This window comes from Haliotis cracherodii, unplaced genomic scaffold (genome assembly GCF_022045235.1).
Source record: "Haliotis cracherodii isolate W230 unplaced genomic scaffold, xgHalCrac1.p SCAF_8, whole genome shotgun sequence".
NCBI classification, from domain to species: domain Eukaryota; kingdom Metazoa; phylum Mollusca; class Gastropoda; order Lepetellida; family Haliotidae; genus Haliotis; species Haliotis cracherodii.
In genome coordinates this window covers 9,497,278-9,520,922 of record NW_027266341.1, presented here as the reverse complement: position 1 = coordinate 9,520,922, position 23,645 = coordinate 9,497,278, and the positions used below count along the sequence as shown (strand labels likewise).

Below are 23,645 nucleotides of genomic sequence, written 5' to 3'. Positions count from 1 at the left end.
TGAATCACGTTGGTGACAAAACGTACATACACAGTAATGAGAAAATATTTAGTGGAGAATACACAGTCCACATTTACCATTCTGAGTTAATCGTAAGGGAAGAGGTCCATAAGAACATGTCATAAGTGAAATATATTTGGATATTTACAACAATGGATGGAAGATATATTCTTAAGCGATCCAATTCACGGCATTCTAACGGAAAATGAAATTTATCGCCAACATGTATTTTACAAAGTGAGCATAGCTTACATGTATCCTCCTTATTGGTACACCATCTACCAGTTTAAATTGGGAGTCGGTGGTTGGAGATTCTATTTCTAATAAGTTAAATGTATATATTAAGAGGTAAATACAGCAAATGAAATAATCTTTTTTGAGAGCGTATATATGTACAAATTAAAATAGTTGATGCCATGGAAAACTAGACAAACTAGAATATTCTACCAATCCCAAAATAGCAGCAGATATCACTTGACAACCTTGCCTTTGTGTATGCAAACTTTCACGAAAGAATACCTATTAGTTTTTGAGATATGATCCGGAAAAAAATTGATGAGAGACGGACTTGCGGAGGGACGGACAGACAGACACATTGATTACAATACTCCCCCGTATTACATACCGGCGGGATAACAAGTTGGTCAAAAGGTTTCAGTAGACAGTCAATTGGTACTTCTAAAAATCGTATTAATGACTTTACAAAACCGACCATTACTTATAAATACACAGAAAAACATATTGTTTTTCACTATGTAGAAAAGTCTGAATGTACAGGCAATCTTAAAACATCGTTAAGCAAAAGCAAACAGTTTTAGTTATTGAGTTTTCAATGATTACATCTCGGACATTTGGAAAGTATTAGCCACATAGAATTACCAATAGCTCAATAAAACTTTCAATTTCAACATTTCTCAGGAGCACAATAATCACTAAATGGTTCTCTGTCCTTTCATGGAAAGGCTTCAAATATTGTTATTCTAACGGACTTCCACCAGCTTCACATGGCACAATGCGCTTTCCAATCCGAATATATAGTTCAACCAAAGCTTTTTTTTACTGAGCAATGCATTGTTAGCGTGTGATAAAGATTAATACTGAACGAATTAAGTCAGGTTCTTGAGTAAACCTCTCATGTATGGGATATTGTGTGTGTATATGTTTTTAAAACATGATAGCCATATGGTTATAAATAAAAAAGCATGACAGGAAATAGTTGTTGAGTGAACGCAAACATTAATAGATCAACGTAAAGTGCATGCTGCATCAACAAAGTATAAATATATTGACTGTCTGCGTGAACTGATGCAATACATATACGATTAATGCAATATCAATCTACTTTATTCCTTCGTGAGATTAATTCGTTTTTTTTTCGAGTAATATTTTCCGATGACCTAGATCATTGATTACTCCTTCCGATTCATTAATTCACGATCGTGAATTGGGAATGTTCATATTCATATATTCCACAAAATATAAGAGACAAAATATTCACACCTATCACGCTTGATTTCATTTGTATCTTTAGCGGTCCTAATTTAAAAACAAGAATACACTGGCGATACATTGCGAATAGGAACTTTCCTGACATAGTTACTATCCCGCAAAATCCGGTTCTTGAACAAATTCTCCTTGTCTGTAACACTTGATTGCCTGCTTAGACCTTAAAGTGGAGACAGGAAGAAGAAGTTTATTGAGAGTAAATATTATCTGATTAACAGACGCAGCAATACTGAGTGTAGTAACTCGATAGATTGAATGTAATACCTTTCCAATTGGATTCATTGGATTAATTCGATTTGTTTTCCATTAGCCATTTCATTGTCTTTTATTTCAAGTTTATTAGTGTGATACATGTGTCTTGGGATGTTTTATATCATCCAAAGGTAAACACACCCACTTCATCCCAGACGTAATACACACACACACTTAGCCATAGCCTGTGATGCCATTTGGTATCTTTAGCTTTCTTTATAATGTGATTAAGAATTCACTGGAGGCACATTGCAAACAGTAACATTTCCCGCGAAGATACTCCTCTGAACGTTACCGAAGCGAATGCGACATACATCAACAATACTAACGCTATATTTTCCAACACTATTTCTTAGAACAAATATGTGATTCCATTAGAGCTTGTCGAGGGGTTCCTCACTTAAAGTAGCACGGCTGGCCCAGTCTTCTAAGCGCAGCAATTCGCTGTGTGGAGATGCATCCCTTGGGCAAGCCAGAAACCTATGATAATGGGTTCGAATCCCGTTTCGCCCTGATTATGTTTCTAGGTTTGCCGGCACCATACCCATGCTTGCGTGTTTCATCACTACGGTCTTTCCTCTAACATAAGCCGACACGCCGTGACATGACTGAAATACTGGTCAAAGCAGATTGGGTAGCCAAGTGGTTAAAGCGTTCGCTCGTCACGCCGAAGGCCCGGGTTCGATTCCCCACATGGGTAAAAAGCGGCGTAAAATCATACTTACTCACTCACACACTCACTCAAAATGGCTCTCATTCCCAACAGGATAAGTATCGATGCACCAATAAAAGAAGAAAGAGAATATCACCTTGAAATGTTGTAAGGAAGAGGAAAGGTCGCGATTCCCACAATCATAGGTTTCTGACGTGTCCAAGGGACGCAATTCTGCACACCGAATCGCGGCGCCTTACACGACTGGGCCACCCGTATCCCCGGGAAGGAAAAGAAGAACAAAGTAGAAGAATCACTATCATAAAGGATAAAGATCAAGTTAAAAGTTAAAAGACGAGAATCAAGATCAAGATACAGGAGTGCAATCATGGAAAGTTGTATGTCAATTTCTGGAAATGGGAAGAAGTCTAACAACGACCGTTTTTGAATAAGGCTGCAGCTCAACACAGACAGGGCAGCAACACCCCTAAATAGATGACTTGTCTTCACGGAAACTAAACAAAACTGAAACAATATTTTGAACCAAGGACTTACTTTATACCAACAACAAGGAGAATGAGTATGAACTTTAACCTGATATTAATGGGTTTTGTCGGAGTATTTCGATGATTCAAACACAGACGAGTATGTATCACTAGGAGCAAACGTTGTTGGATTCTGAAGGTAAGAAAGGTAGAATTTGCATCTGGATCAGTATATTGACTGCGTTTCTAATGTGCGTGTATTATCGTATGAACTGAATGCGTTTAAGGGTATTCTTAATGTTAATAATATCATAATCAAAAAGGCCGATAAAGGTATATAAAAGTGACAAAACCATTTCTGTATTCATAAGAATGAATGAATCACTACAGTGAGGATACCGGGTATTTGCAAAAATGTGAGCTATTGTCATAATGGATGCTGACGATTACAGGAAAATGTCTTTCTGCATATTTAATGATAAGAACCGTTACGAGGTTACCAATATTGCCAATGTTCATGAAAAGAGCATTTTTTAAATTTCTCACTACATTTTCACATGATTACCTTAAACATTTCGTGTGCAAAGAAAGCAACTTTTATGGATTACCTAAAGTATCGGGATATTAAAGATAAATGTAAACTACATTACTTCGGGCTTTCCTCCCACATTAAGCTGACACGCCGCGATATAACTGGAATACTGTTAAAAGCGGCGTTAAAAAAACAACTCACTCATAGAGTGAGGCCCAAACTGTATGAATGTCGGAGCTTGCGGCCATACGCGCCAATGAACCCACTCAAAGTTAAAGTCATTTTTTTATAACTTTTTATGTCACCTCTGTTTCATAAAATTTGAATTTTTGAAAATTGCCATGGATTCCAGTTACTCTGAAATTCCATTTTTAACGTTATCTAGAGACAGCTATATACAATAAACATACAGATAACAAGCAATATCTAAACATCTCATCATGCTATCCGATTCATAAAAGAAGCAGTCCATATTATTGAGCACGATTGTGATATACATGTATGTAATGTATGTACTAATATATAGGGGGCGGTCGGGTAGCCTAGTCGTTAAGGCGTTCGCTTGTCACGCTGAAGACCCGGGTTCGATTCACGACATGGGTACAATGTGTGAAGCCCATTTCTGGTGTCCCCCGCCGTGGTATTGCTGGAATATTGCTAAAAGCGGCGTAAAACCATACTCACTCACTCACTGTACTGTTTTATGTTGTATGGTTTGTAACGAGTTGTAAACTTGAAATGTGTTCGAGTGAGTAGGTTTTACAGATGGTAGAGTGGTGTTTACTTCGTCAAGAGGACTGAGCGTGAAGCAATACCTTTAATATTGGTTTAATTGAATCTGTGTTCTGCACGTCATTTCAGTGCTTTTTATATAAATATATTGCACGTAGTTATGTGGCATTTGATTGGCTAACGAAGCAATTAACTTTGTGTTTATGTTTCCATTAACTGCAGAAATAGTCCTCTACAACAAACGGACTTGTGTTTCCTGGTTGGTTGACAATACAGTTAACTACGGTAATACCGAACTCAAAGGGGCCACAAATTGTAATTCGTTATATACGTTGTTCGTTATAAGCATATGTACAGCATACATACAACACAAGGACGGGACCAAGAAATAGTTCCTTATATCCGTTAGTTCGTTATAAGCGTGTTCGTTATAAACGTAGTTTACTGTATAATAGGCCTGGCTTGTGTTGCACTATTGCTCTGAACGGTATCACCGATTCTGTTTTCAGTTTTTGAGTGTTAATAATTAAATAAACATTATGTGATGTTATTATTGTTGACATATTTATCTATAAGAAATGAATTCAATATGTTGTTACGCAAATGCAGATATAAACGTTCAGATCGATGTCATATGTATTAAGAAAGATAATATATTCGTTTCCGTTGTTAACGTGGATGTGATTAATATTGACAGTTTATCTCTTTAACATTTTTTAGCTTGAGTGAGCTATGTATCCTAAGCCGGCATTCCTTATAGTTTTTGTCTGTGCCACTTCAACAATATGAAAGAGACTGCGATGCGAGACTTGCCCACAGTTTAGGTTGTTTAAAGCCATGAACTCAGTTGTTGCATAACGCCTTTTCAAAGCAGTAACTCACTTCATCTATTATACCCACACAGTCAATCAAACAAAGAACCTCTCCTTGAGAAGTGAGATTTAGTAGTACAGTGAACTACGGACGGTTATACCGAACTCAAAAGGACCACAAATTGTCATTCGTTATATACGTTGTTCGTTATAAGCATATGTACAGCATACATACAGCAAATGGACGGGACCAAGAAATGGTTCGTTATATTCGTTAGTTCGTTATAAGCGTGTTCGTTATAAACGTAGTTTACTGTAATTAAAAGCTATCCCAACACTCCTAAAATCAGGAAAAACAGACAATAGCCATGAAAGTTTGGCGTGTATTGCTTATTCATGGTATATTTCATGTTCAGCCGTTTTGTTTTACAAGTTTCGTATTGACCTCAATTTCATATTTATCTTTCTCTTTGTGCCATGCACACACAATAACGCAATGATAGAAGCCAAGCAAGTGCGTATCTTTCTCAGTGACACACTATATCTTTCCTTAATTCCCTCGATGATATACCATCGTTGCGTTTTGTCTGAAGACGCCTATTAGACTTTGTTTGTCTTAGGTTGTTTTTTCCCTTTTTCAAGGCGTCATGCAAGGAGACAAATTGGCTGAGTAACTATTGACGTTTGTCGACCGAGTTTTTTGGAAGTGACTGATGACCAATTGTGCTTGAGGGAATTATTATTACCTTCTTGTGCGTATTCCACAGTATGATTTGCATCGTGCGTTCTTAATGATAATACCAGAGTGACATGTTTTTCGGAGACCTTAACTTTTGTCACATGTATTCGGGATATCCACCTGCATATTGATAAGAAGGGGAACGGAAGTAAAAGTGTTGTACAATGTAAAGTCGTACACATAACGTCGATCTTGGGCAAATTTGCTGTTTGCCTTGTATACAGTTTCATATAACTATGAATGAGAAGAAAGGTGGTAATTCAATTATGATTTTACGTCAATTTTAGCAATATTCCAGCAATATCAAATTAGGGACTTCAGAAATTGTACCCGTGGCGGATACCTCAACGATTACGCATACGACAACGCAACCTTTCAAGATGACATATGAAGAGACTATGGTATGTCGTTTACAAACACAACGATTAGATATCAATCATTGTTGGACAATAAATGTTGGTGTTTTATAAATCGCGCAAACGAAGCAATGCCTTTTCGGTTCACAATACCAAAACAGTACCCTTAAAGATGTCCGATTGGCTCGAAGAATGCAAACATTACTTTTAACTTTTTCCAAAGTTTTTTTGCGTATTTCCTGAAACATTTACTGTTCTTATATGAAAAGAGCAGTTTCACTGTAAACGTGGGAAGTAAATGACTGTGCATCATCTAAAAACGAATTTGGAAAGAGCCCAACGTAACACATTTGTGCTTCAGATGTATGTAATTGCCTGTCACAACGTTTTTCGTTAGAAAGACAGACACTGGGTTTACTTAATCAAATCAACAATACATATAACACTGATATACCAAGAGTTGTCCAAACACACTACAGCTCTAAATCCACACCTAAGAGAACGATGGGAAATCTCGTAGGGATTTGGAAAACTACAAGCCGTGTCCCTAACTATCTCTTTGTTCTAATTTACTCTGCGTTCCTCTTACAATCGACACTGGGAAGATGTGAATGAATGAACAGCATTAGAAATTAACGTACTGGTCCTTTATTGACGCTGTCGTGTCTGAGGATTCTAAACGGTCTGTTGAGCGAACATTTTTCAATAGCACTCTAATCACTAAATTGTCCCTTTCTCCTTTGAAACCAAGGCATCAAATAGTGCCGATTGTTGTCGGGAGTTCCCCTGGCTAAACATGGCACGTTGCTTTGGGGCAATCTGTATGTACTGTCCAGTACAGAACTCTTTCTAAGTAATGATATGTTAGGCTGTAGCCGCGCTGAATATTGAACGTAGTTAAATCCTGTTGAATACAAACCTCTTCTGTATTGAATTATAAATCCTTTTGTGTTCCTTGAAAACAACTGATTGGCTCAAAATCTATAGATGTTTATTGAGAGTAGGAATAGACTAGATCGGCGCTAATAATATGATAGCTAACAAAGTAGAATATAAATGCACTGACTGTTTTATATATTTTCGTATTATCTTCATCACTATGTACATATAATCTTTTACGTAGTACGGAGTCTGTTAGGCTGATAATCTGGCCTGATTATTCAGTGACATTGATGTTTTGAATCTAAGCAGAGCCGATGCTTTGCTAGTCCAGTTATTTCGTTTGTGAGATTAATTCAATGAATTTCCGATGACTCACGATATCTGCTTTTTCCTTTTCATTAATGCTATAAATGTGGCATGGGGACGTTAGTATCATTCTGAGATAACACATATCAGGACAATACAAACACTATTTCATTGTCATTGATGTCATCTGGTATATGTAGCTTTACCTATTGATAAGATCAGGAATACATTGCAAACAGTAGCATCCTCTGCGAAAATGCATTGCATCCGTTAGCAAATCTTAAAGCTTCGCGGCATGTACTAAAACCACAAATATGTTGATTACTTAATAACTAATCCAGTATCCTCTTTTCAAAGTGTTCAGCACAGTAGAATGCAGTAGAATACTTTATAGAAATAAGGACATATAGCTGGAATATTGCTGAGTGCGGCGTTAAACAACATACAAACAAAAACAAGAATATCATCAATAGTGGGTATTGCAAACATAACACTGGAACAGACAATATTGTACACTGGATGGATGTTTTAACACAAAGAAACTGACGTCAATAAAATATATATGGGACATCTTTATAACTTTGGCAGCATGTCGATATGTTTTTGCTGTGTTTTGGCGGAGGTGTAAGGATACATATGAATGTATTCATGTTAAGTAGCCAAATTCAACCAATTTATTTATGTTACTTATGGAAACAGACACATAACTATATGCCGACGTTTCCGATTAAGTATGAAGAATACCATGTCTGCAATTTGCATTTTTTGTTGTTGTGACGAATTGTAGCAAAATAGATTAAAATAACTCTGACAAAGAAGGGAATAAACGAACATACATCTGCCCGAGAAAACTACCCCTTTGGAAACTTGCCTGGGAAAACCGCCCCCGATGACATGACTGGACCATAATTCTCGGACAGTTCTACTGGTGCCAGTGTGAGAGCATATGCAATAAATATGCAAATAAACATGTTTTGCATATAAGGACGAGTCGGCGAGGTGGAAGTGAGACACGTGTGTTTTCAGTTCAGTTTTCAATATCCATTTATGTTTGTTTCCCAGATACTGGCACAGTTGGCAAAATTTAATATGAAGCAAACATCTGTGAAATATTATTTTCGGAATTCGAAATTCGCCGAAATGATTAGTATGTACGTGTATGATATGTGGGTATAGACAAATGCTAGTATTTACACCTTGTAGACTTTACGATGTAGGGTCATGCTATGTCGACATATAACCGCTCTTAAACGTTGGCCAATGCTGCTTGACTGAAGTCCCCGAGTTTCATCATAAGCTCAGTAGCATTTATCAATCCTGAGTCAACCACAAAAGAAATGTTTGGGCGGAGACTTTGAAACTGCGCCCCAGTGTGTTGCATAACGAATATATTTCTTTACGTTTTTCTTTACTCATAAGCAGCAAAATCTCTGCACTTGTTACACAGGAGACTTACCGTTTTTATTGGTTCCAACAGAATCAGTAATGGTACTCTCGTGTCAATGGATTGTTAACAGGCTGAATACTTACTTTGTATGCACATTGTATGAAAAGCGGGTGCTACCGGTAGAGCAGAACATGTTTACCCTTTTCGCGAACAGATGGTGTGATCACTGATTTTCAGTGGTCCATTCATATAATTTCACCACTTCAGCTATTTTCCCTTTCCGCCTAGTGTAATCCGTTTCGGCAGAAAATCTAGACTGGTTATTCTCTTGCATTGACAATTTATGTTTCCTTGCCATCACATGTATAATTATATGCACACCGTGTAACTATTGTCACGATAAGGAAGCAGGCGTCCGAAACACGGAAATGTTCAGTGTGTTGGTCTGTATAATGACACACGTATACAAAGATATCACATAAAATGATACCATTGTGCAATGAGTATATATGATGGTGTAAAGAGAAAAGGAAACATACAAGGCAAGCCCGAATGAAAATAAGAATGAGCTGTATCATCTGATGATCGTCAAAGCAAACTGGATGTAGACTCTGCAATGTTAATACAATCATCATTACAGAGATTGAAAATTAGTATGAATATATTGTTTTTAATTTTTGAGATGACAAATTGTAGTTGGTATAAGTGTCCTTGAATATATATGGGGTCTTTGTCATTTTCTAATTTTTAAAATTTATAAAAGGCCATAATAATGTATAGCTTTTATTTATCATATTGAAATATAAACATGGTAGTATCTCGGAACAAACAGCCACCATTCATCCATAAAATCTTTTTATACACCATACACCGATTAACCCTTAAATATCACAATATATTTCAGTGATATCCATTTCTTTATTTTAAGCATCGTATTATGATATCTAATTGATGACATAATGTTTCAGTGCCTGTTTCTTTTACAATTTCTTGAAAACATTTATCACTTCTCTCAGTTATACACCTAATAAATACTTCCATGTGTTGCTGTCAAAATTTGCGTGGGGCACGGGTGGCCCAGTCGTCTTAGGCACCGCGATTCGCTGTGCAGAGTTACGTTCCTTGGGCACGCCAGAAACCTATGATTGTGGGTTCGAATCCCGGTTCGCCCCGATTATGTTTCTAGGTTTGTCAGCACCATACCCGTGCTCGTGGTAAACGTCTGAGGCCTGCATCACTTCGAGCTTTCTTCCCACATTAAACTGAGTCGCCGTGATGTAACTCGAATACTGTTAAAAGCGACGATAAACCCAACTCTCTCACTTACTCAATTTGCGTAAGACCTTCACATTTCGCCTACCGCATTGCCTAGGGTAACACTTTCAGTACCGATTGCAAAAGTCAAGAAAGCCACAAGGAATGAACGATCAGCAGATCTCACCGCCTCGATTCGAACGACTGCTAAGTGGTTAACTGTACAATATAAGCAGACATGGTCATCACTGATGTATCACTGAATAGAATACATAATTGTTTAGGCGAAAAAATATACTCTTCATACACCAGCATGACCGTTGCCGATAGAGGCGAAGGTTATACTGGTTAACTGTCTACAGGTGTGATTGTAGCATGAACCGCTCGTATCGCGCATGTCACATGCACTGTCAGTTCAAGGTTTGACCGTCGGGGTCAGCGCACCTGGTGCGTTAGCGAAGGGAAGAAAAATTGAAAAGGATCGCCCATTGCAAATCACACTGGTGTTTTCGTTGGCAGGAGGCATATAAGTAAGCTATGGATATACAGTCAAGTCTCGTTTATCCGACAATCGGCTTTATCCGACACAAATGATGGGAACCGATTAATCCGACAGTCTCGCACTCCGACTCCGACACACCTAATTTGCAACACATTGCTGAAATCACTCATTAATCAGTCTCGTTAATCCGACACAGTGATCAGCGTACTCCGTGGTCATCTGCCCGCGAGTACACAGCGCCTGTTTTGATGCGAGACGAGTCGGCGAGTAGCTGCATTTTTCAAGAGCTGCAGAGATAAACTTGCTTAACAATAAACAATTACTGCTTAAAATAAACAAAACAGGATTAATCACATGCCCAGATTACCTCAATCTCATTAAAATCGGATACGAGTTCTCGCTACCGGACATCCCATTACAGGTCACGTCAGAACGACCTTTCGCGAACTTTGACCGACCAACGAAATTACTAACAGGAAGTCGACATTAGCCACTAAGAAAGCAGTTTTCTTAAGCATTGCGGCACAAGTTTTAAATTAGCGACTTCAATTCCAGACTATGCTTTAAAATCAGTAGTTGTTGAATTACTCAGTTTTCGTTTAACATTTCACGAAATATAAATACTGACAGTGTTCTTTTCATAGAATGTACCAATATGGGGAATCAATCCAGGATTTGCGCGTGTCGGACGAATGCTTTAAACACCAGGTTACTCAAATTATTTTATTAACACTGTAGTTATACAATCCTGTAATGTGTCGTTTTCAGATTTTTTCCTCGTCAGTCCATTTCGTTATAAGTATGCAACAGTATAGTCGGTGACCGACTTCAGGTTCCCTTCCATAACAATCTAGATATATAAGTATTTATATAAACCTATGCAGTGTCCTACTGAGATAGCATTCGGAAGATAATGGCAGAAACCACCCAAGTGTTCGCTATAGAGTTTCCGTAATTTCCCCGATGATGAACCATCATGTCTAGTTATTAGAGTTTGTTTGTTTTGGTTTCCTTTTACCTTTTTCCAGTCATGCGTTCCAGACGAATAGGCTGACTAAGTGTTGACGTTTGCCCATTGATTGGTTCAGAAGTGATTGATTCACTTCGGTGGCATGGCTTATCAATATCTTCGTGTGTACATTTCATGGTTTATTTAACGATTCAACAGTGACAATTACTTCCCCATAAGACTAATGACAAGAGGTATGTCTTCAACTTTCCAACACTCAACATTAACTTTGTGTCGAGCAAAATTAAGCAGCTCCAGATTTTGGTGTCTACATTTCACAACTATCAAGGTATTCGTGTTTCCTTGTCTTATTTAGTGCATACTGTCTGCAATAAAGGTTTACCAAAGTTACAAGAATGCAAGCTTCTGTAAGAAATACTTTTTTAATATCAACTTCTATGTTAATATTCACTCCAATATACCAGTCCTAGACGAAGTCGGCGATACAGTTATCAACATTCTTCAGTAAACTTACCAAACATTTTCTGCGCCTACAATCACACAAATGTATCCGAACTCATCACGAAATAATCCACCAAAATGTCATTATAAACAGTTATCATGGAATAGGACAAACAATTATGCATTGTGTTAACGATATTTATTTTTGGAAAGATGTAAACATGGTTTATGAAGTCATAGTGCCACAAGAACTTTAAAAAGTGAGAATTGTATTTTTCAAACATCGTTTTATTAAGGGATTAATATTTGTATGTTTCATAGAAATGTTAAATGATTGGGCTCCATTTGGGCAAATTTCGATTGAAAAGCTTGAAAATAAAGAAACTTCGTGTACTTAATTCATAAATAAGGCAAATTCCGCAATTTGTCTGCAATTCTGCGGTGAGTTACATTTTCTGCAAATCTTTCCGCGATCGTGAAATTGCAGCATTTGTCTGGGACTGCTAATTGAATAAACAAAATTCTAATGTGCCCAATGGCGGGGGATAGTGACAAAGCTGTTTTCTTTTTTTGATTTGTATGATGTGGTTCTGTGTTTGTTGTGATCAACAGCTGACTTGAGCTAGCACGTGTTTGTGAAGAGTGCCACTGGTGATACGTTCATCTTTTCCAGAACACCTGGTTCATCACTATAGTCGGAATGGACTCTGCTTTCAGCAGATATGTACATGGATTATGGAAATGTTTTTGTAGCTTTTACTTACGCACAAACCGAAACGTATTTATGATATATAAACCAGATTATAGGATTTACATAAAGATGCATTAAATTCCTTACGGCACATAAAACATTATACACATGATATCATGACATGTAAGTGTTCCATTATGTACATTTTTTTCTCGAGAAACTTTTTGTGTGATATTAAAACTGGAGCTTAATGCCGTTTAAACTTGATTAAATGTAAAAAAAGACGACGTTTCAAAGAATTTTTCAGATAACTTTGAAATTTGCATCCTTTCAGAATAGAGATTGCGTATGCTTAGAATAAAATGAACATATCATATGTCATTTAAATTAGCTAAACTAACAGCGTATATGGTGTCTATAGATAGTTGTTGATGGTCATATTTCGGTCCTAAAGAAACAAGTACAAACACAAACGTCAACTGACAGGTTTAGAGTGATGGCTCCAGGAAGGGCTATATATTGGAACAGTACTCTTTTAGGTCATTTCAGGTTGAAACATTTTCGACTTACAGTACTCATTAATTGTTGAACTTTCAGGTGTATGCTTGGGAGAGAAGTAGTTCTGCAAACCAGAGAGTGATTAAAAATGACATTGTGATTGTCATTCAGACTTGGAAAAAAATAATTTCCTTGCAGTTGATAGCACTCTGATACTCGACCGCAACAGCAATCGCTGAAACACCTAACTGCAATATAAACAACCACAACCGTCACTGGAGGATCGTTTAGATGTCAGTGTGATCAAAATCCCAAATTTGAGCTCAAATGCAGTCAGATGTATCACAGGTGTTAAGTGGCTGAACAATAGGTTATTATTGTATAGTCTGTTTCATCTCCTGACCATTGCAGACACCAGCCATAGTTTGTATGGAAAATAATAAAACGATTTTATTTTTATATATTGATCTACTTATTTTATGTACAAAATGTATAATAGTTTTCAGACACATACAACCACATGATATGAACAATTATTAATCTGACAAATCATGACACTCTAATATCATAGGACAATCGACCTTGAGCTGCAGTCGGTTTAATGCCTGAATGCCCTTACTGTTTGCAACAGATATTTTGTATGCTGAAACACAGTTTTCAAATAATCACAATAACGTACATATCATGTACATGCAACCGTGTACCGATGAGGACGAAACTGTAAAATGCTAAGTAATGACATGACACAGATTATTAATATTGTTTTCTACACCAAATCTCTGTGTAATATACATTTATTACCTCAGGGGCATATTTCTGATATTTGCACAGAGTACACAAGTTGCCTTTCAGGTCTTAAGTATTCTAGGAAAAAATGTTTTTCAGCAACGTGCTGGCTTCTTTAGGAGATACAATCGGTTACCTCTCAATGGAATGTTCGAAACCAAACTGGACATCGCAGCGTGTGCGGTATTGTCTAGTCAACTACGCCCTTGTGCTTAGACAGTGTATCAGTTCACAGGGCGAAAGTAACGAAAAATTACGATCGATTTAACCTATTAAATTATTGTTTTCTCAGTTATGATACAAAAACTGATACAGCCGTTCAGTTTGACAACACATGCCTGTGAAGATCCGGGTTAGAATAGGTATTCAGCAACAAATGCTTTTCGTAAGAGGCGACTAACGGGATCGGGTGGTCAGGCTCGCTGACTTGGTTGATGCACGTCATTGTTTCCAAATTGCGTAGATCGATGCTCATGATGTCAATCACTGGATTGTCTGGTCCAGACTTGATTATTTACAGACCGCCGTCATATAGCTGGAATATTGCTGAGTGCGGCGTTAAACAACAAACAAACAAACATACAAGCAAACACGCCAACATATAATTCTGTTGTTTACCCAGTATAGTCTGAACGGAAATCTATTTTGTTACACCGCCATGACATCACTGACTTCCACTGTTGTTTGGTTAACAAAAGCTGTAACCTTGGTCACTCTCTCGGTTGCTATATAGACTATAGGTAATGAAACTATGTTTTGTTGATTCGTCTTCCAATTACATACTTGCATGTGGTAATAAATAGAATATTACGCTGGCTTAAATTTGATATCAATTTTATATCCCTCGGGAAATAATTTTCAGCATGCCCTCGGCAAACCACAGACAAACAAAAAATTACTTCCCTAGGGACATAAACTTGATATTATCTTGAGACGAGTGCAATTTATATAAGCATGTATTCAATCTTGCCGTGTTGTTTTATGTAACACGCCAGGATAAGCCACAAACCAGGATGAAGAGGAGGAAAAGTGCTGTACAAAACACAATGTATATCGTGATATATGTATCCAGCCTACACAAACACCTACACATACAGAGCGTAAGAATACGTACAATGTATGAGGTACATACGGCTCTCCCTACGCTTTACCATGACGTATTCATATGACAGTATATGGTGTTCACTTTTGAAATTAACACAACGCCTACTCTTCGATTCTAAGTTTCTAAATCGCTCGGGGATTCTCGCCAGAGTAAATATTGATCGGGTTTGGTGTAAGGCTCGTGAGAGGTGTTAGGTAATTGGAGCACATACCACCAGAGGGTATGTTCTGGACGCGCGTATTACTCATCCAGCAAAGCGGTGCAATTACACCTTTGTTATTCAACAAAATGTCAGTTGTGACGTCATGAAAGTTGTTACTCATAAGAGGGTAAAGCAATGCAGATCATGTGTTTGAACAAGCACTGAAAAATGAAATCTGAAAACATTGAAATGAGTAATCGTGTCTCTGCATGGTTAAGTCGGAAGCTCAAAGTAGACGTAAAGATAAATTATCAATGCTAGAGAATAACCAGTCTAGGTTATCTGCCGAAACATATTCCATTTGGCGTAAAGGGAAAAATAGCGTTGAAAATTATATGAAATGACCACTGATAATCAGTGATAATACCAAGTGTACTCAAAAAAAGGTAACAGTCTATTTCATGAAAATGGTACCTGGTGAAACTTTGGATCAGACAGAGTGAGTTGGGTTTAACGCCGCTTTTAACAATATTCCAGTTATATCACGGCGTGCCAGCTTATATAATGTGTGAGGAAAGCCTGGAGTGATGTAGGTCTCAGACGTTTACCACTTCGGTGAAACCCATGAGCACGGGTATGGTGCTGACAAACCTAGAAACATAATCGGGGCGAACCGGGATTCGAACCCACAATCATAGGTTTCTGGCGTGCCCGAGGGACGCAACTCTGCACAGCGAATCGCGGCGCCACCCGTGCCCCCGGATGAGACGGAAGAGAACTTGTAAGAAGCTTTAGTTTTGTCAATTTAGACACTGGGGATGCTCGTCGTTTTCCTATTGAACGCACACAGCGGTTTAGGAGTAGACATGTATTAAAACCTTTCATATTTGTATGTAAATTTCTCTCTTATAAAGTCAAATCTAGAAGGCTCACAAGCGCAAGAGAGAAGTTAAAGAAAAATGAGCCTCGACGAGTGGGAGACGATTACACGGCAAAGCCACGACAGACCAGAGCCAGAACCTCATTCTTTAGGCCTATCTTGAACACAATCCATACCTGAATAGATGATGACATTTGTCCGCAAGATAACGATTGGGTACAAACAAGATATGAATTCTTAGAATCGTGGCGGACCACTTGGTAGACAGCCCAACAGGCCCCTATGAGAGTGGTGATGGCAGGCGCCCAGGGGGTTTCCTGCTACCCCTTCAGACGGCCATGGTCCATTGATTCCTGAGTTTGAGTCCAGTTAACTACCCAGCCAGTAGCTCAATCATTATAAAATCCGTAATGTCTGTGCATTCACATACTGAAGACAAATTTCAATTTCTGCGAAAAATACGGCATCGTTGGTCTGATGGAGACCATCCAATTTGTCACTGACAGACGAAGACATATCTTCCAAGCATCACCTCCTAGGAGACTAAATATCGTGGTAGGTTTTCAGGAGGAGTGGCTGCATATGTAAATTACATGCTGCACAACTGTGTAACACAAATTCAATCGGACTGGTCAACTCTGTATTCCTGTGTATGACACGAACTGCTACAGGTTTATATTAGGCTGGTTGTATATACCTGGAGAGAAATTCCCGCTTGCGGACACTGATAATGATGGTAGCAGATAGTATGTACTTAGAGGTATCCATCTTGTTGGTACAATAGGTTGTGGTGTCTTCAGTGCAAGAGCCGCTAATAATGAGGATTGCATTGAAGAGAAATCAACTATGATTCACTGAGTGAAACTGAGTGAAACACATCTATTCGTGACAATTATCTTCAAGACATGTCTATGCGGGACAGCACTGTTAGCACGCACGTGTTATTACTACTTTACCTGTGTTAACGTTGGTGTATACATATTGTTGAATAAGGACACAAAGTTAAACAGATTAATAACAACTCGTGTGTTGGTAAGTAAGTTAGTGTTAAGGCGCTTATAACAGTATTAAAAATATTTCACGGCGTGTCTGGTTGATGTGGGAGGAACGCCCGATGTGATGCATGTCTTAGATGTTTACCTCTTTGGTGAAACCCATGAACATGGATAAGGTACTCACAACCCTAGAACTTGACAGGGGAACCGGGACTCCAACCCACGAACATAGGATTCTGGCGTGCCCAATGGACGCAACATATGTATACATATAATTAATTGCAGGACCCAACATACTAAAGATAGATGTTTTACAAATGTATCAAGGGTACAAGTTTCGTGGACTATTTTAGTACGTCATCAAACATGTTCCAAAACATCAGTGATTTAGTGATCATTCTTGATCAGAGTCTGATAATCTACCTTGCTCTTGTGGTTCTGAGCGAGCTAATGGCTTCCAAAACACGTCCAAACATTGATTGGGTCTCTCATTTAAGATTACTTATATTTAAAACTAGACTTAACTCCCGTGTGGACAGCTGACTTGCCTTTGCGTGTGTTTGTCATGGGTGCAACCAATGGGACAGGATACGAACACATGGTATCATCAGTATTTGATTAATAAACAGGTGTTTGTGATATAGTCGGAATCGAAAATTGGACCCGGCTTTTGGATTTCTTGCGATTATGGATTTTTTTGCCGCTTTCTATTTCATATGTATGAATATCTAAGACTTGCTTTTTGTTTCATGACTTGATTAAACTTGAACTGCAAAATTGACATTGTCATATACAAAAATCATTTTCTTGTGAGGACATTCGTCGTTTATTTCGCTACTTGTACCAGAGAAATATCTCACTACTTGAGCACGTGAACGGGTTTCCATTATAATTTTATGTAAATTTCGTTACCTAGCTCATAAACTAAATGTACAAAACATACAGTTTAGTATAACTTTAGATCCAGCACTTGTATGTGAATGAGATCTTTCAGAAATAGAAGTAAGAAAGAGGTCTAATATATAAATATGTCCATATATTTGAAAGAAATCTACCCACGATAAAAGGAATGTCAAAATATGACGATTTATATGACCAAGGCATTAAGTAAATTGTATCATTATTCGCGGAAAGAAGACTTTGGCCAACGGAATCCATATGAAGAATGAAAACAGCCAATTAATAAAATCTCAAATCTTAAGACAGTCTCAATGTATGAACTACTACAAGGATACTGAGTACATGTGGGATCTACTAATCAAAACATGTCGATCATGATTCGAACTCATCGCAAAAGGAACGTCAGTTTATTCGTGAAAGCAGTATGTGTGATTGGTTATCTGAGCGCAAAACAGAAAGGTCAGTTCCCATACCAGACAACAATTCCAGGAATGCACATTGGCAGCTCATTCGACCAAAGAAGCACCAGTGTATTTTATACACTTCCCACGTCGACCTGCGCTGCCAGCTGTCTGCCAAAATGATGATAGCCCAATGGCTGATTTGTTTTATCAGCATGGACAAGGAAGCCTAACAGGTGGTCTATGGTTCTCTGTTTGGGGGGAGGGGCCGGGGGGGGGGGGGGGGGGGGGGGGGGGTTGGGGGGTTGGCTGGGGTAGTGGCACATGAGTGACCTGGTCACACTGCCTGGACGCTGCTTCTTGAAATGATGTCCTACCATCTGTTTATTGGAACTGGAAATTGTTCCTCATATCGAGCTGTTGAAATGCTCGGTAGCATCTACGTTGATTCACATTAAATCATGTCGTTGTCAGAAACAACTTGCCTTGGGAATGTGTCCAAATGTGTATCAGCGTTGCTAAAACTGGCAACTGCTGGTTTGCTTGTACTAGATTTTGCTTTTAGAAAAACTATTTCCTCGCTCCTATTATCGGGAACAGTGAAATTTGCCGTAGAGCTAATTTTGTGAAGTACGTGTTTTCAATTATGTATCTGGAAAGCCTTGAGGACATATTGGTTTTATGTTGTAAGGCGTCGTAAGACATTTTGGTGAACTGGGAAGAGAAAAGAACAAGCTCCAGTATGAACTCGAAAAATGTGAAGTTTTGCTTATAAAAAGTAATCAAAACCGCTGTATATTAAACTCCCATCCCCCACCCTCAACGGGAAATACAATGAAATAACAAAAAACAAATCAAAAGAAACAAACACAAAAACAAACACAAACAACAAAACAACAATTAACAATTGAGCAAACACACGCAACACACAAACACAATATTAAAAACAACAACAATTAAATAAATGAATAATAGATAACAAAGGAACGTGTCATGATCATGTAATCTATCTCACCAACTGTAAAATCAAATTCCCAACCTTCATTTTACTCATATATACCAAATGAAAAAGAATATTTCAAACTAAACAATAACCATAAATCTACGTTGTGCCATTTGGCGTTTCAGATGAATGTTATATTATTATCTGAACGTATTTCGATTATAAATAATAGCTTGAAACACATCCAGTTATGCATTTCATATCAAGTTTTCATTTGTATAATGGAACATGCATCACAGAGACACATAGGCGTGTCGAAGTGTGCAAGTTAGACAGGAAATTGCCCCTTTGTCAAAACCTCCATGTTATCGGACATGACAATTGCTTATGCCTTAGTTAAAGACGAATTCTGACCAAATATATACTGTTGTCATTTGTAATAAACCGGTAGCACTGCTAAGATTGGTACGGCACGCCACGTCCGTCCAACAGAAAACCCACAATCCATTTCCAACTTGCCAGATTTTGAGGTCAGACAGGTTCCAGTAAAAGTTTTCTTTTGGATTCTTCTATTGATTTTCTGCATACAAGTAATTCGATTTTTTCAAGTTCTAGTTGCCTATCTTCTACTTGTTTGGTAGATTGGAATATTGTAGAGGAGAAGATACCGATCAACTGGATTGCCATTACATGCACATTGGCTATCGTTTAAATGCCTTGGGAGTAGATGTAGCAACAGTGACGTCTATAATAAGATAACAGATCACTCGTTCCGTGATATGTATGTATTTTAAGTCCAATGTAAGGATGAATTATTGATTGAAGTGGAACAAAATAGGTCGTTTATATCGTAGTGGTTTGGGGGGAAATAAGAAGGACATGTATATATCAGCATGAGGTAGTGATCTATGCTGAACGCCACTTTAAACATTAGTTAACAGAGAACCATGTATATTTGCCTATTGTGTGGTAAGTTGAATATTCCCTTCATACCTTGCCTTCATATTTATCTTGCAAATTGTTCTGCTACAGCAGAGTGAGTGAGAGAGTAGGATGTATCGCCGCATTTAACAGTATTTCAGTTATATCACGGCGTAAAAGCTTTGTGTGCGAGGAAAGCCTCATGTGAAGGTCTTAGACGTTTATCACGAGGTATGATGTTGCCAGGGAGCATAATCAAGACGAATCGTGGAATTCAAACTCCGATCAGCGGATCCTGGTGCGGCTCATGAATAATGTTCTGCGAATTGCAGCGTCTACGACGATGAATCATCTATATGCCTCCGATGTCTACAAGTATTATGTCAGATGCATGTACTTGAAGTTATAAAAGTGCCCCCGTATGTATCGCAGTGGTTGTGGTTAGTTACCACAACATGAACACAAGTTAATGTTATGTTGTATATATACATATATAGCAGTAAGTTAGGTCGTTATCGTCGCGGTAGATGATCTATAGTGAAAATTCATTACACATTCATCGGTGTTGGTTGTTGTGGTATTGAATTGGTTAGTGGTGAACTTTTCATTAACCAGGTTGACATGCATGTTTCAAATATACCTGTGCACTGTCCCACTGGAGGCAAGGTGCACTGTCTCACAGGAGGCAAGGTGCACTGTCCCACTGGAGGCATGGTGCACTGTCCCACTGGAGGCACGGTGCACTGTTCCACTGGAGGCAAGGTGCACTGTCCCACTGGAGACAAGGTGCACTGTCCCACTGGAGGCAAGGTGCACTGTCCCACTGGAGGCATGGTGCACTGTCCCGCTGGCGGCAAGGTGCACTGTCCCACTGGAGGCCTTGTGCACTGTCCCACTGGCGGCAAGGTGCACTGTCCCACTGGAGACAAGGTGCACTGTCCCACTGGAGGCATGGTGTACTGTCCCACTGGAGGCAAGGTGCACTGTCTCACTGGAGGCAAGGTGCACTGTTCCACTGGAGGCAAGGTGCACTGTCTCACTGCAGGCAAGGTGCACTGTCCCACTGGAGGCAAGGTGCACTGTCCCACTGGAAGCAAGGTGCACTGTCCCACTGGAGGCAAGGTGCACTGTCCCACTGGAGGCAAGGTGCACTGTCCCACTGGAGGCAAGGTGCACTGTCCCACTGGAGGCAAGGTGCACTGTCCCACTGGCGGCAAGGTGCACTGTCCCACTGGAGGCAAGGTGCACTGTCCCACTGAAGCAAGGTGCACTGTCCCACTGGAGGCAAGGTGCACTGTCCCACTGGAGGCAAGTCCCGTTTTAGTGAGAATCCTGACGTGTGCCGTCATGTATAAGCGTGCTGCACAGCGGAATGGAGGAATAACGTCACTCAATCACGTTGTCGTCGTCACTTAATACATGGAGACAACGAAAAAGTGCCACAAGTACAAGTGCCTTTGAGATCAACGAATGACCTCAACATATCTAACAATGATTTGTAAAGTGACAGAAAGTGGACGGTTGTCTCTACACTGACGTGGACTAATGTTACAAGTATTCTCATCCAAAACATAGCTTAGGGGCAGAAATAGTAATTAGAACATTAACGCTAGTCAAAATATCCCCACATGAATCGTGATGATTTAATGTCTATTCACCCGCTGGAGGAAAATAAATGGAGATGATGAGATGATATCCATTTTGATCTAATAAATCATAATACTGTCTGAGCTGGCAAGAATGTCAACAATATATAGAATGTTGTATATAAATTGATTATAGTTCCCATTCATAGTCATTACTGTCCTTGTGTTATGGAGAACTGCTATGGGGAATCAATTGGGGCGGATGGTCTTGGGAAATTCACGTAGTAATGAAGGTCACAATCGGGCATGGTTATTACCGGTACTTCAACTGTACTTATCGGGGATATTGCTAACACCAGCCCATACGGTGTGCGTCTGCAAAGTGTTCTGCATTACATAGCATTGGCATTGATAATGGAGCACATTATATGTGTAGGAGATTATTTCTCATAAAATAGTGAAGAACGATGGTTTCATGAAGACGGTTTTGTCAAGATTCCTAATGACAAAATCAAGGGGTTTGAAGTCACCACTACACGTGGCGAATGAGTGTATTTGAGTCTATATTATGAGTCGTTGCGTATTCGGTTGATGTGGGAGGAAAGCCGGAAGTGATGCTAACAGTGTAATTCATTTAAGAATAGATTCATTAAAAATGATAGATAATAATCAGTAATATTTTATAACCAAAGAGACTCATTTCATTAAAATGATAACATGAACAATTTTTTAAAATTGAAGCCATATTCACACCAACATGTGTTTCCATTTAGGGGAGAGTTCCCTCGAATTATCAATAATTCAAATAGACATGCAATGGAATTCAGGAACTGTTCCAAGCGTACTTTTGAACTTTTGCCTACATACTCATTTAGCAGGTAGAAGTTGGTGCAAAGCTCAACCACAATGATAATATTTATCATATAATTGTAACGTAATTCAATTAGATATCTCCACGTCAACCGAATCATACAGTCACAATTCAGATAATACCGACAGAAGTGTAAATCAATGCATTGAAGAGAACGGCCATCCTTATGGCGCCTGCGATATTACATGCACTAAACACCATGATCGAAGGTTCCCAAAGAAGATCAAAGAGGTCGTGTACGTCGAGCCAAGCCGCCGTAATGCCAGTGCATGCAGATTGCCACATTGTTTAATTCAATAAACAGGGCCGAAGTCATTGGCGTATCTGACAATGTGAAAGCTACACGATTTTCACGTTTGCGGGAACTGCTAGAAAATTAGATTTAATGTAATTGTATTGCTGTTTTAGAAAAACATATTTTTTGTAGTTTATCGTAATGCTATTTTTTGTGTTATAGATTTTTTAGGATCACTGTTTTGTTCTGGGATCCTTTCTCAATTCGTGTGGAATTTCTAGCCTTTGATTATCCGATGGGGCACCGATAAATGTAACTGTAGACCTTCATTTGTATAACCGGCATGTTCATATGGTAACATTATGCTCATAACTTGAGCCGTGGAGGTATGTGTAACGACTAGACATATTCAATAGGTTATTCTGCTACATTCTCCAAACATTATTTACATGAAGTCAAGTGCTGGATACATATTTTAGGTTCGAATACAACGTCAACAATTAGCCTGTCTCATCGAGACCATGTATCTGAAAATCTACGTGAGGCATATATCAAAGATAAAAAAAATATAGGTTATCACACTTGTGTGACACTTGTGTGTTTGGGGATATTAAATATGTTGTATTACGAATAAACGTTTTGTATTTATCTAGCCTAGGCTCGCGTAATACAAAGTTTATATCAATAGAGGCTATTTACCATCCTAAGATACACAGGCGGGATAAACTCTAGCTACCTACTAGTATTTATCTTTGAAAAATTGTTTTTAAAAATAACAGGTTTCAGTTGACAATTGACGAATGTCATTTTCCGACTGACTAATCCCTTCTCTTCTGATTGATACATATCCGCACATTCCAGGAAAACTTGCAATGTTAGGTGC

The 23,645-nt window shown here is 38.6% G+C and overlaps 1 protein-coding gene across 1 annotated transcript in view; it reads right to left on the bottom strand.

Annotated features, from left to right (window-relative positions):
• Positions 1-21,770, bottom strand: part of LOC139450362 (mucin-2-like) — a 71,485-nt gene extending 49,715 nt beyond the window's left edge. The window contains exons 1-2 of the mRNA XM_071232044.1: positions 21,729-21,770; positions 20,711-21,372 (exon numbers count right to left, since the gene is read on the bottom strand). Of these exons, the coding sequence (XP_071088145.1) occupies positions 20,711-21,372; positions 21,729-21,770 (704 nt within the window). The remainder of the gene's footprint in view (positions 1-20,710; positions 21,373-21,728) is intronic.
• Positions 21,771-23,645: the final 1,875 nt, after the last annotated feature.